Source organism: Papilio machaon, chromosome 29 (genome assembly GCF_912999745.1).
Source record: "Papilio machaon chromosome 29, ilPapMach1.1, whole genome shotgun sequence".
NCBI classification, from domain to species: domain Eukaryota; kingdom Metazoa; phylum Arthropoda; class Insecta; order Lepidoptera; family Papilionidae; genus Papilio; species Papilio machaon.
The window spans coordinates 1,042,119-1,056,758 of NC_060014.1; the positions used below are offsets into that span (position 1 = coordinate 1,042,119).

Here is a 14,640-nt window from a genome sequence, read left to right on the forward strand (position 1 = left end):
TTAGTAGTTATAAATAAAACATCCAAATATTTAATTTAAAATTATTTTATTATCACCATCTTACTCTCGTTCTGAACTCATCGTTGACACTGAAACGTTTTATAGTCTCATAGCCCAGTATTATAGAGAATGAAAAGCAGGCTGATTGCGCTAATCTGGCTGACAGACCTTTAGCATAGAGACCTATTAGACCTTCTTCCCGCCAAAGTTCTTTGAAAACTTGACGCATTGAACCAACACCTTCCACCTGAAAATAATTTAGCATATTATAAAGGAAAAGAACAAGATTAGTGTAGATTTTAGACATTTTTAACAATAATAAAGCCAACATCTGTTTGTTTCATCCGCTGCAATACAATAACTTAACAACACATATCTCAAGTGAGAATTCATTCCAACTACAGTCTATTTGTCTATTTTACTCTTTTCCTTTCCATCCTTCTCTCATAAGGGAAGGGGAAGTGGATTGATGAAGGAGGGGACGAACAGAAATCTATGTATGTTCTCTGTTTGTTAAAGGCAAAGCATCTTTGAATGTAGATTTCTATGGACAACATTCTGATGTGTACACACGGGTTGCCATGACAACCATATAATAAATAAGATGTAAATAGTTGAAAGTGTCTCTTATTTACGCTTTAAAGAATAAACATATAAATTTGTTATTTTAATTTGCTTTGTTATTTCGTTGAATTCAAGTGACCTTTAAAAGGCACTTACTAAAGTGTGAAATTTTGACCATTTATAATATTTTTTTTTATTTTAATACACAATTATGACCATAATTTAAGTTGAGACCATTTAATTTGTTGAATCGTGGACAAGCACTAGTTTATAAATTTACCGTTGGGCCGATCAGATTAATGGGAATTATTTTTCCAATTGGGCCAACGGGTAACAACTTTTATACACACTAAATTCAAATTAACATAAAAAATCTATTTCCTCTCTTGTTAAATTTCCTATAATAGGTATTTAACCGGAGACCTAAATATAGTCTCTCTCCCTTCCTACCTTTCTCTTATAAGTTATGGATGGAAAAGGGAAGTGGATTTAAGAAAACATCTTTCTGTACATCCCCTTCTCCATTTATCAATACATCTGAAATTATAAATGTCTTGAAGTGATCACAGACTTAGCTATTTCAGCGAATTCAGGTAACATTTTGCCACTAAGAAAAAACTTACCTGTAATCTAGCTCGGACTATATCTAGCGGGTTGGTCAGTATTGTTGTGGTAAATCCACCCAAAGTGCCAGCGATACATTGTATGAACAAATGTGATATCCAGGCCGGACTTAACTTCAATAGTTCATCTGAAATAATTCATAATCTATATATATAAAAGAAAGTCGTGTTAGTTACACTATTTATAACTCAAGATCGGTCGAACTGATTTAGCTGAAAATTGATGGGGAGGTAGCTTAGAACTAGGAGACGGACATAGGAACTTTTTTATCTTGTGTGCATTTTTTTTATTCCGCGCGGACGGAGTCGCGGGTAAAAGCTAGTTTATAATAGAGAAGAAATTGACGTTTTATTTATCAAACATGTTTGTCAAATTATTTGCCACTTTCATATCTTACTTAATATTATAAATATGAATATATAGATGGATGTATGTATGAAGATATCTCCGGAACAACTCAACAGATCTTGATGAAATTTGTCACAGATGTAGAACATAGTCTGTAAGAACACATAGACTATCTAAGTTTTTTTTTAATATCGTGCGTATAAGCTAGTCTTACTAATATAAATACGCAAATTTAGATGTATATATGAACGTATGTTTGTTGCTACATATCTCCAGAACAACTCAACAGATCATAATGACATTTGGCACAGATGTAGAACATAATCTAGAAGAAGACACAAACTACATATGATCCTAGAAATATGTCCAGTTCCTGTGAGATAAGTTTGTTTTACTTTCCTCAACAACTCCACAACATTACAACATATCATAATGTAATTTGTCACAGATATAAAACATAGCCTTAAATAACACATGGGATACTTTTGATAATTTTTTTTGGAACGAAGTTCCTTATCGCGCGTTGTGAAAGGGGGCTAGACGGAAAAAATTCTTACGAAAAGTTGTCACGACACTTTTTGCTATAGTAAGTATGTTAACGACGAATGAGCGCTACTTCACCATGGCAACGACGTCACAATATATAACGAAAATTCATAGAAATAAAATGTACTTCTTGTGAAGACTTAAGTTTTTTATTCATAGAATAAACATTGGTTCCTTCACTAATTAATAGAAAGGAACTTCGTTCCATCCGGGTGTCCCAACACACCTCTCAAGTTTTTTTTAATTCCATACAGACAAAATGGCGGTTTATATCTTGTATGTACCTTGATACGCAGTATATAAAGCCCACCATAGCGCAGAGTTAGGTACATAAGCAGCTAATGAGGCTGCATAACCTCTATAGTACCCCAATGGACCGTGCAATCTGTACACACGCAGCGCCACCTCGCGAGCTAAAGCTGCTTTAGATAAACGCTTATCTAAGTCTAGACCTAGAGGATTTAATTTCTGAAATATATAAAAAAGGCGCTAAGCAGAAATAACAATGATAAAGTTTATTTTGAATAAAAAATGTCGAATTTAATCAAGATAATTTGAGTCGTTTACATTCAAAGATCCATCCATACATTCAAACATTCGCATTTATAATATAAGTAAGATATAATTAAGATTAGAGCCATCTATTGTATGCATTTTTATTTAAACTAAAACTTAAATAACATTAATTATCTTACTAATATTATAAATGCGAATGTTTGTATGGATGTATGTATGAAGTTATCTACAGAACGTCTCAACAGATCTTGATGAAATTTGTCACAGATGTAGAACATAATCTGGAAGAAAACATAGACTAATAATTAAGGTTTTTTAAAATTAAACGCGGACGTAGTCGCAAGCGAAAGCTAGTAAGTCATAAACGTCAAAACTACTTCATATAATCTATGACATTTCCGCTACTGTCTCTTTCTTTTCATATTTGCCCTTCGAAATTACAATAAGACGATTTGTATATTTTAAAATAATTATTTCTTCATTTTAATATCCTGAAAAAAAAAACAAATTAAGTGAAATAAAGATTGAACACATACCGGGTTCCTGCTAGCTCCAGGTCTTCCTTTAGCCAGTCCCAGCACCATCAGATGTTGGCTGAGCACATCAAATGGCACAATCACTGTCTGACCAACCATTGATGCACAACCACCTCCAATGAACGACTGTAACAAGTTTATTAACTAGACAATAGATGGCGTGGAACTTCAACATTCGAATTTCACATTTTTAAATATAGATGGCGCGCAAATTAATTCACTTTATAAGCTATTTAAATTATACAATTGTATGTTTATAATACATAAAATGAATGGAGAATACATTGATTCTCACATCGCAGGCCTAATTTTAGTTCATGTTTCCTTATAAGAAAAGGATGGGAAGGGGAAGTGGATCTGACGGAGGGGACGCATAGGAAAAGGATATATCCTCTTTCTGTGCGTCCTCTCCTCTGTTGATTAAAGTTAGACAACGCATCTGCAATTACGGGTGTCTATGGGCAGAGGTCACTTCGCTATTTAGGCGGATTCAGGTGACCACTCCCTCGTTTGCCATTTTATGATATAAAACAAAGCTCGCTTTCATCCCCACCGAGGGTCTCGGAGCCTAAGTTAGATATGACTAGGTCATAGTCAACCACAGTCAAGTGCGAGTTGACTTCACACATATCATTGAATTTCTTCTCAGATATGTACATCACGATGTTTTCCTTCATCTTAAGAACGTCGGATAAATGTACATATGTAAATCGAAAAACACATTGGTACATGACGGGATTCGAACCCAGGACCTGCAGATAGCAAGTCGAGTGTTTATCCCTTGAGCCGACGCTCTATATACTTAGGACATTTTATGTATATCGTACAATAAATTGTATATAATAGCTATAATCTATATATATAAAAGAAAGTGGTGTTAGTTACACTATTTATAACTCAAGAACGGCTGAATCGATTTGACTGAAAATTGGTGGGCAGGTAGCTTAGAACCAGGAAACGGACATAGGATAATTTTTACCCCGTTTTCTTTCTTTTTTTTTTTTATTCCGCGCGGACGGAGTCGCGGGTAAAAGCTAGTTAATCATATATGTATGTTGTTATGACAAATTTTCAACCTAATGATATAAAATAACTTACCTTAACTTTGGGACTGATGTCATACTTCCCCAATTCATGTTTAACTCCTTCGTAAGTCGTAATGTAGAAAACGCCAGAGATTATTTGAAACTGAAAATTAATTAAAACAGATAACATACTAGAAATAATCTTCTACTAAATGCTTTTTAAATAATAATTACAGTACGATATAATTAACATTTAAAATGAATTTAAATTAACTAGATGGCGCTAAACCAAATATTATAAACTAATAATTTTTCTACTACAAATAGATGGCGCTGTACTAAATTGTACTGTATTCTTCTACTTCATATAGATGGCGCTATATTACATTATTCACTATTCCCACTCACGCTGGAAAGCCAGAATCCTCTATACAGTCCGGAGATTCCCTCGTTCTGATATATCTTTGTGATGGCATCCGTCACACCTTTGTAGGCCTCCTTCTTACGCTGAACTTGGATTTGAGTCTTAACTAATGTCAACGGATAGAGGGCGCATCGTACTGGAAGTGTAAGAATAGATATATTCGAGAAATAGAATATTCTAGAAGATGATAAAAAAACTTGAGAGGTGTGTTGGGACACCCGGATGGAACGAAGTTCCTTTCTATTAATTAGTGAAGGAACCAATGTTTATTCTATGAATAAAAAACTTAAGTCTTCACAAGAAGTACATTTTATTTCTATGAATTTTCGTTATATTATGACGTGGTTGCCATGGTTACTATAGCAAAAAGTGTCGTGACAACTTTTCGTAAGAATTTTTTCCGTCTAGCCCCCTTTCACAACGCGCGATAAGGAACTTCGTTCCAATAACTATGGACTTCTGAAAACTGATTGTAGTAGAATCGGTAGCATTGGCGGTTAGCATCATTGACTGGTGACCAACAACCACACAGGAGACGAGCGTCAAATCGATGTAATTCCTAGTTTCGCTACGAGTGTCTGTGCCAGATTTAGATCACCTAATTCGTAACACACACATATTCCCCTTTTTTAAATAAATAGCTCGAACTGATGTGAAAAATGACACAGTATTAATGTAAAGAACATATATCAAGCTGAATTAAAAAAAAATAGGTATAAATTATTGAATTTCAGACAATGGACAACCACTGGTATACTAGTAATAAACTTATATTCTTACCTGTGAAACTGCTCAACGTATACAGTGGAAAAAACTTGCTTTTATCCATCATACTCCATTCTATTGTAGTTATCAAGTGCGGTGGGGGTGACTCCACCATCGTAGCAGCCATAATATATATACTGTTTATTTATATACCCACCCCTATGTACACCAAAACTAAGCAAACATAATACTGTATTACTCTTTGGTGTTCATTTTTTGTATTTAATACATAACATATATGGAATTCTTTTTATATATTATTATTTGATAAATAAATTATTAACGTTTAACGTTCAACAGACTAGATGACTAAAGAATTTCACTAAGAGATTTTTTTTTTATATATGTTTTTACGTTATGATATTTTCGAACAATTATATGTTTCACATATATTGTTACTTTCTAACTCTTCCATGGCTGTTTTACTCAAAGTTGTTTGTTGAGCTGCAAAAAAAAATAGATAAAAATTAATTACACAAGTAATATTTCGATAGCTCTTATGAATAAGGGCCAATGTGCAAATTGACAACTTTTTTTTTTTTTTATATATGAAAAGGTAGCAAACGAGCAAACGGCCACCTGAATCGGACTAAATAAATAAGCAATTGCAGCCCATAGACATTGGCAATTGCAGATACCTCGCCTAACTTTATTTTTGAAAATGTCCCCTTTCTATACATCCTCCATTAAATCCATATCCACTTCCCATCTTTTACTTATAAAAAAACGGTGGACAGAGAAAGATGACTATATTTAGGCCTCCAACACACACTCATTAGACGAAATGTGGAATTACTTCCACTTTATGCCAATCTTCTGTGTGGTTGTGGTATTTCTATGAGACGGCCCATTGGTGCAACAGATGTTGTTACTGTCTACAACACGTTAGTTTCCCGTACTTTGTTATTCAAGATAAAACATTAGTATAGTGATTATCAAACTTATTTCTTTTACCGCCCCCTTTGAAAATTAATTATTTTTCAGGGCCCCCATTTTTATACACCCCTAAAACTAAAAACCTCAATTTCATTACTTTAATTAATTTCAACGCCCCCCATTTTTTTGGGCCCCTTAACGCCCCCCCTCTAGGTTTCAAACACCCCCAATGGGTTATCGCCCACTTTGAGAAACACTGCATTAGGGTCACATTGAGATTATTATTCAAAGATTCCCTTAATACTATCAATTGTAATACTATCAAAAACTACAATATCAATTATAAGATAAGAATTGCTTTATATACTTATGTCTTCAATCTTACTAATATTATAAACTAGCTTTTACCCGCGACTTCGTCCGCGCGGAATAAAAAAATGTACACAAGATAAAAAAGTTCCTATGTCCGTCTCCTAGTTCTAAGCTACCTCCCCATCAATTTTCAGCTAAATCAGTTTCACCGATCTTGAGTTATAAATAGTGTAACTAACACGACTTTCTTTTATATATATAGATGTGAATGTTTAAATGGATGGATATTTATTTGGAGGTATCTCTAGAATGACTCAAGGGATCTTGTCAAAATTTGGCATAGGTGTAGAGCATAGTGAAGGACACATAGGCTACTAATTATTTTTTAATATGGGCACATCTACACCAAATTTCATTGGTCCACTAAGCCATTCTGGAGATATCTTCAAACATCCATCCATCCATCTAAACATTCGCATTTATAATATTAGTAACATTGTAAGACTAACAAGTAACCTTATAAGGGGAAAATGTGCAGGTGCTGATATTATCTGATTAAAATAGGTAATTAAGGTCGGAAAGAGATAAGGTTTCATAATAAATCTTTCCAAGACACCGGAGGTCATTTTAGTTGACTAAGGGAATATAAAAAAGCCTTGTCTTTGTCGTGTATGTTTAAATTAATTGCACATTTATGATTTTAAAAATAAACATAATGAGTTGTAAATTATGATAAGTTGCAATTATTTCACATATTGATTGATTTACAATGAAGTCCATTAATATTTAATTGAATAAAAACATATAAAATAAATTGGCTTGCGTAAGCATTTACTCACCTAACGAAATAATCAAAATCCATTGTCATAAAACACTCACTTATATTGTATAGCAAAGTTTAGTCAATGTACACAAGTTGCTAAAATGTGTTATGTAGTAATTTACACAGTACAAATCACTAAACTATGGAAAATATTACATTTTACACGATCATTACGCGATGTCAGCTGATTGCTTTTCTTCCATCTTCTTGACATAATGTAAATGTTACTACAGAGTGTGAAAAAACTACAGATTCACAAAGTTATTTCACTTCTATTTATTGATTTTAAGCTTCTCTTATTTTTAACTGTTCATAAAATTAAGAGTTGAAATTGAAATCTCCCAAGGTAAATTATCAGAAAAATAATATCTATAGCTTTTCAGATGTTTTTATCCTTTTTATTTATTAAACTTTAAATTCGATCGATTACGTTGACGAGTTTATGTAGTTAATGTGTTATTATTTGATGTTTTTCATATTCTTTTATAAGGAAAAAAATAAATTAAATCATTTAAAAAAAAACTTTTAATTATAAACACCAAAGGCTTTTAGGAACTTGAAAAAAAAACGCAAAATTATGTTGCCATCTTGATCTTGTCATCTATAAAAGTTTTTAAAACGTCAAAACTTTCTCCTAAGTTTTCTTTTCCGTAATTTAATTATAAATCTAATTATTTACTTCAACCCTTATCCTCTTATATTTTCCTCTTTTAATAATGGTACCAATATCTTTTTTTAAATATATTTAATTAAAATAATATGTAAACATAATCTACAAATTAAATAATTGTTACAGGCACGATACTTCAAGGAACAAGATATAGATGGTAAGTATGAAAAAATTCTTTGTTTTATTAATTTTTTACTCATTCTGTAAGTAAAGTTTATCTGCATATAATTAATAAGATTCTCTTTATATTTGTGTTAATGTAGTTTTGATAAATTTCATTTGTTTTGTGTATAATGTTTTCTATTGTTTGTTTTCTTAAAGTATCTTGTTCTAACATATGTAACAATATTAAATTTATAACTATACAACCTATATCCTAACCTAATCCGTTGAACAATAATGTGGAAAAAGATAAAGCTTCCGGAAGCCTTTCGTTATGTTAAATTTTCTCATTTCCTAGATGTCAAACTTGTATGAAATACTTCATCTATAGATTATACATATGTAATTTTAATACAGTTATTTATCTATATATATAAAAATGAATCCCTATATCCCTTGGTCACGCCATAATGTGAACGGCTGGAATGATTTCACTTTTTTTTTGTTGTATTTGTTATTGTCAGAAGAAGGTTCTTATGGTAGAAAAAATTTAGATGGATGGATGGATAATGATGTTTGTTTGAAGGTATCTCCAGAAAGGCTTAATGGATCTTAATGAAATTTGGTATAGATATAAAATATAATCTGGAAGAACGTATAGGCTACATATTAAGTTTTTAATTCCACACAGACGAAGTCGCGTAAGCATATTGCATAAGCATTTTGTATTCCTTTCATTCTTTTAGTTAAGATAGAGACAATATGTATTATATAATTGTTTATTCAATGAAAACATTCATTTATTACAAACATTGATTGTTTTGAAACATAATGAAAATATAAATATGATTGTAACTAGGGTTGCCAGGTTGCCAAACCTACTAGCGGGACAGACCAGCCAGTTTGACTGGACATTTTGGTAGAAAGGTTGGACACCCTATATTATTTAGGATGTTGTCTCAGTATTGCCCATCAGGTCAGATAAGTTCACCAGTGATGGTGAATTAATGGCACACAACACTATTTCAGGCATAACACTGATAAATGAAAAGTTATATGGAAAGTGAATAAGTGATGTCTACTGTATGGAACGTTCCCAATAATCACTAAATAATTTTTTTAATAGAGCGTCGGTGGCTCATTGGTTGCACTTGACTTGCAATCTGCAGGTCCTGGGTTCGAATTCCACCATGTACCAATGTGTTTTTCGATTTACATATGTACATTTATCCGACGTTCTTACGGTGAAGGAAAACATCGTGATGCAACCTGCACATATCTGAGAAGAAATTCAATGATATGTGTGAAGTCAACCAACCCGCACTGCGCCAGTGTGGTTGACTATGGCCTAGTCACCTCTAACTTGGGGTAGGCTCCGAGCCCCTCGGTGGGGATGTATAGTGAGCTGATGATGATGATTTTTTTTTTAATTGTATGTTGACAAGTATAGGTTCACCATCCCTGGTCTATACAGCCACAGTGAGTCTAACAGTATCTTTACTAAAAACTAGACGGATCACAAAAGAAAAATAAAACAACATAGATTTTTCCATCTACAGGTATATTAAGTAAGAACTACATTCATCTTTATGGCATTTCTAATAATTAATAACACAAATTCCATCAATCAATAATTCCATTGTAATCTGCCTGTGTGATTTACATTATTCCAGTACAGCAAGACAGTAGTCCTCAAAATCAATGTTGGAATACATTAACTGGCACCAGTTAAAACATGCCAAGCCTGCTACTGAGCTACTGTACTGGCATTCTGTGAACCAGGCATTAAACTTTAAATGTAGAATACGATAAAAAAAAAATGCCACAGATTTCTTGTTATGATTCAAGATTAGAGCTCTCTCATCACTGATTGAATGTATTCATTTGCCAGTTTGAGTGCATTTGTAGCTTTCACGATGAGAGCTTTCTTTCTCTCCGTCATTGGGTCGTCCGGATTCCCGAAGAGACAGTTGTGAACGTAGATGACGTCATTTCGCAACTCTCGTATAGCTCTGAGCTTAGTCGCAGAAATATTGGGAAGTGGTTCGCTGGCGAATTTGGGACGTTCCGATAGTGGGTTACGCATTTTCGATACACGTCCACTTCTCACGAATGCAACAAGTCGACTGATGCGAGAACGAAAGCAAAGATACAAAATGGTGAGAACAGACGATCGATACATTGGTAATGTGTTGCTAGTTGTCTATCGAAATTTTACCTTTATTTAATTTAAAACGGTTAGTTTTTATAGAATAAAATAAGATTAAATTTAATTTACGTTTTAAACATCGTTCAAATAAAATTTCAGTATAGTTTGTCTATAAAGTACTGTAAAAAATGTTTTTTTAATATTAAAAGGTGGCAAATGAGAAAGCGTCCACCTGAATTTGCCGAATTAGCGAAGCTACCGCTGCCCATAGACATCCGTATTAGCAGATGCGTTGCCTACCTTTAATAGATGGAGGAGGGAAATATTACGACGAATAGATCTTATGGAGGGAGCATACTCCGTCAAATCTCATATCCTTATAAGAAAAGAGTGGGAAGGGAAAGAGGAATACAATTAGGACTCCGGCACACACATTCATCAGACAAAACGCCTTCCAATTCACGTCTTTCATCTGTATGGTCGTTTATTGTATTTTTCACCAGCGAGCCGACCAATTCGTGCAACAGATGTTATTACCCTACGGGGATCTTTCCGGAAATTGTTTCTTTCTCCAATTAATACGGATAATATATCCTCTAAAAATATGTTTGGTTGTTTAAACAGAAGCATGCAAACGTAAAATATACATGCCTCGAATTCGCATGGGTTGTTTACAATTATTGATTTCTAGTCTAGATAAAAATTCTCCTGTCTTATGAAAAGAACAGAAAATTTTGGTACTTAGGAATTACTATAAAAATTTTAGTAAAGAGATTTCTAAATATTTTGGTTTTGTTTTTGAACCTTTTCAAAATTTGACTTGTTTCGTATAATTCCATGGCTGCAACATTCCTTCAAATTGTACCTTAACTTTATTTACTGCCATTGTGCACCCCTTGGTCTTCGGTGTACCACACACCTGGACTGGTTGTCCACCTGATGATAGACCTACGCATTACTATGTCATACATGTACATAAAGGTATACAATATAGATGGCTCCTACGAATAAGACCCAATGTGTAAATTGACAACTTTTCAGGAGAGGATCTCAAAGTTTCAACCATATAGGAAAAGATGCTGCATAGGCCGCTTTACTTCAGCAAAAGTTTAAACCTGTAAATGTGTATTTTTGTTTAGTGCATGTTAACTAAACTAAGAGGTAGCTTTTAACATAAAAAAGTAAAAATCATCAATTTGTTACTTTGGCCCTTATACATATAACCAATAAAAGGCGTAAATATGCAGCTTTGGGAGAGCCATATATATTTGTGCCTTTTGCCGTGGAGACCTTGGGGCCTTGGGGTGCGGAATCCCGTCAGCTGTTCAAGGAGATTTCCGTACGCCTTATCGACGTCTCAGGGGATCCAAGGGCTGGCGCGCATTTTGGACAAAGATTGAGCCTGGCCATTCAACGGGGAAATGCCGCCAGTCTCTTGGGCACCTTACCCTGCGAGCGCAGCGATTTGGGGTCGATTTTTTACATAATCTAGTTTTATTTTTAGTTTGGTATAAGTATATAGTTAAGTAGTTTTAACTTATTATTAAGTTTATATTTTAAAGAACCCATCTATTAGTTTCAAATATTACGTGTCCCTGTGTATGAAGGTCCTTGAAGGTTATATATTTTTCTGTCTATCTATGTAGCTGAGAGAATAGCGTTCAATTGATTTTCAGTGCTGCGATTGACATTTAAATTATGTTTTGACCTTTGTGAAAGAGGGACGCCAATTGTGTCTATAATATAAGTAGGTGTATAAGTTTGTCTCCGCGCACGCGCGTCTCGCTCGGCTCATAAATCAATACTGACACAGACGTCTATATTTATATTAACCATAGACAATTGGTATCTTTTTAAAGATTTAAAAGTACCATCTTGATGCAACCTGCCTATGCGAAGTAAATAAAAAATATATTAGGTCAAGTATAGGGCATTGAGATGTGGTTAACTTAGGCAGTCACTAATATAGGGTAGGCTCGAATCAGGACAGGAGTTTGGGGAGGATTGTCCTCCCTCAGGAGAAAGAGCTGCCTTGGCGGTAGCCTCAGGCAGAATGAATGCGCATAGCCCCGCTACAATGCGCAGGAGGAACCAGAGTTGATTTACTGGGTAGGCTCTTCCCCGAAGTGATTGGGGAATGGAGGAAGTATCCCGGATAACTCAAAAGCCTCCACCGAAGCACGGAGTATGCATAACGCATTCCCCTCATTAAAAAAAGCTACAACCTCGACAGTGAGGTCAAGTGACAGCTAACGACGATGATTTCTATAGTAAAATGATAAAACACTCCACAGTAAATGGGTTAAATAATTTTGTTGACTATCTTTACAAATATTATCATTACTCTCTTATTTCAGAATTCAGGGAATGTTTCTACCTATTTGCCCGGTCGGGACAGATCACGTCATTGGATGAGCTGACAGTTGTCATGCGCTCCCTTGGGATGAGTCCTACAATACAGGAATTGACAGGTTTGTTGTTAGAAGATGGTACATTGTACTCCTAAAATATATGACTAATTTTAGAATGCCGCACGGCCTAGAAACTTACCCAACGATCTTCCAACTTATCTAATAAAGTATTAAACGACCAAATAGCATCTATGTTCCAAATAATGACTGAAACTAATATTAATCTACCAAATAGTAAATCAACCTAATAAAATAATATACCCACCTATAAAACTGCTGTTTGATTTTACTTTTTTAGTGAGAACAATATTTATTTTTGTTAGATTGGTTAAAGGTGGGTTAGAGTGCAACTGAAATTAGCCCATTTGCCCACCAAACATACATACATACATAAATTTGTTCAACTGTTTTATTTGAATATTGATTTTTTGTTTATCGCAGGTTACTTAAAAGGCAAAGGGGGTAAGATGTCGTTTGCTGACTTCCTAGAAGTAATGCATATACATTCGCGTGCCGAGAATCTGCCTAATGAGGTTATTGCTTAAACATATTATATGGTTGTAATATATTTAAACATATAGAAATATACAAACTTTATGTCAGCTCGAAATATCACACAAAAGACACAGAACACAATTTTAGGCACGTAAAGGTACACCACGATGCGTTCACAGCTAATGATCCGCCATAAAGTTTGGTTCTTAAAGTTTCAAAACGTAATTCCTTGCAATAATTTAACATTACTGGTCAAGAACTTTCCGAAACATTGTACTTCTTTTATCAGGTTGTGAACGCATTCCGCGCTGCTGACCCTGAGAAGAAGGGGGTAGTCCCGGCGCGACAGCTTCGCAATCTGCTGCAGAAGTGGGGGGAGGGGCTATCACAACGGGAGGTGATTATACTACTTATTTCTTACTAACAGGACTTTTCCAAGATGCCTCTTCATCTACTCCTATCTACCTTGACCATTTTATGTCAGACCTTACTATAGTTCTTGACGAGACCGCTCTATGTGGATTCCCAAAATGTTTTCGATCTCCAGATCTTCAGTCACTCCCTTATTCATGTCAACTTTCAGAAAATCCTTCCATCTCTTTCTAGATTTTTATATTATAATTATAGCGTGCCCACAAATAGGAAAACGACCGTTGTCCATGACATCAACAATTGTAGATGCATTGCCTACCTTTAATCAACGGAGAAGATGCACAGAAATAGAATCTTTTCCCTTCCTATGCTTACCACACAGGAGACTGACGTGAAATGGAAGCAATTCCGCGTTTCGTCTGATGAGTGTGGTACTGGAGGCCTAATTTTAGTCCTCTTTCCTATCCCACCCTTTTCTTATTAGGAAAGGGTGGGAAGAGGAAGTGGATTTGGCGGAACAGGGGACGCATAGGAAGGAGAAATATCCTTTTTCTGTGCATCCACTTCTCCGTTGATTAAAGGTAGGCAACGCATCAGTATTTGCGGATGTCTATGGGCCACAATCCAGGTGGCCGTTTGCTCGTTTGCCACCTTATGATATAAAAAAAATATATATCATCAAATCCACTACGAAAGAAGACTAAAATTAGGCCTTCGACAACTTCAAAGTGGGGTCTTTTTAAGTCCACATGGACGTTTGTTTGCATCTCTTTAGAGTAGACCTCTTTCAAATGTGACTATTTTTGAGGATCCCATTGCTGTTCTATTTATTGAATTTGTGAACCGTCATCTTTATTTCCTGCTATCGTATAGACCGGATCTTTTGACCCTAGAATGACCTAGACTATTTTAGGAATGTATATTTGTTATTTTTCAGGTGGACAATATATTTAGAGAGGCGAATGTATCTAATAATGGTACAGTAAGATACGAAGATTTTGTCAAAATCGCTTGCGCTCCTGTCCCTGATTACTATTAATGTGTTTTCTATATTCCAGAATGTTTTATTGTGTGTTTACACA

The 14,640-nt window shown here is 34.6% G+C and overlaps 2 protein-coding genes across 2 annotated transcripts; one reads left to right on the plus strand and one right to left on the minus strand.

The window, feature by feature from the left end:
- Nucleotides 1–52: 52 nt before the first annotated feature.
- On the minus strand, nt 53–5,622 carry LOC106713439 (solute carrier family 25 member 44). The gene is made up of 7 exons (XM_045685334.1): nt 5,364–5,622; nt 4,568–4,719; nt 4,233–4,322; nt 3,135–3,260; nt 2,367–2,550; nt 1,188–1,315; nt 53–247 (listed from the first exon to the last, which is right to left on the minus strand). Exons 1-7 carry the CDS (start codon nt 5,473–5,475, stop codon nt 53–55), a joined length of 987 nt encoding a protein of 328 aa, XP_045541290.1. The 5' UTR covers nt 5,476–5,622.
- A 2,338-nt stretch (nt 5,623–7,960) lies between these two features.
- LOC106713438 (calmodulin-like protein 4) lies at nt 7,961–14,640 on the plus strand. The gene is made up of 6 exons (XM_014506245.2): nt 7,961–8,078; nt 8,156–8,186; nt 12,638–12,751; nt 13,133–13,224; nt 13,476–13,583; nt 14,496–14,640. Exons 1-6 carry the CDS (start codon nt 8,076–8,078, stop codon nt 14,595–14,597), a joined length of 450 nt encoding a protein of 149 aa, XP_014361731.1. The 5' UTR covers nt 7,961–8,075; the 3' UTR covers nt 14,598–14,640.

Coding starts and splice junctions, on each gene's coding strand:
- LOC106713438 (XM_014506245.2), top strand. Junction 12,752..13,132: donor TACAATACAGGAATTGACAG/GTTTGTTGTTAG, acceptor TGTTTATCGCAG/GTTACTTAAAAGGCAAAGGG. Junction 13,225..13,475: donor CCGAGAATCTGCCTAATGAG/GTTATTGCTTAA, acceptor TTCTTTTATCAG/GTTGTGAACGCATTCCGCGC.
- LOC106713439 (XM_045685334.1), bottom strand. CDS start 5,475: ATGGCTGCTACGATGGTGGAGTCACCCCCACCGCACTTGATAACTACA. Junction 4,720..5,363: donor TACGTTGAGCAGTTTCACAG/GTAAGAATATAA, acceptor TTACACTTCCAG/TACGATGCGCCCTCTATCCG. Junction 2,551..3,134: donor CTGGAGCTAGCAGGAACCCG/GTATGTGTTCAA, acceptor TATATATTTCAG/AAATTAAATCCTCTAGGTCT.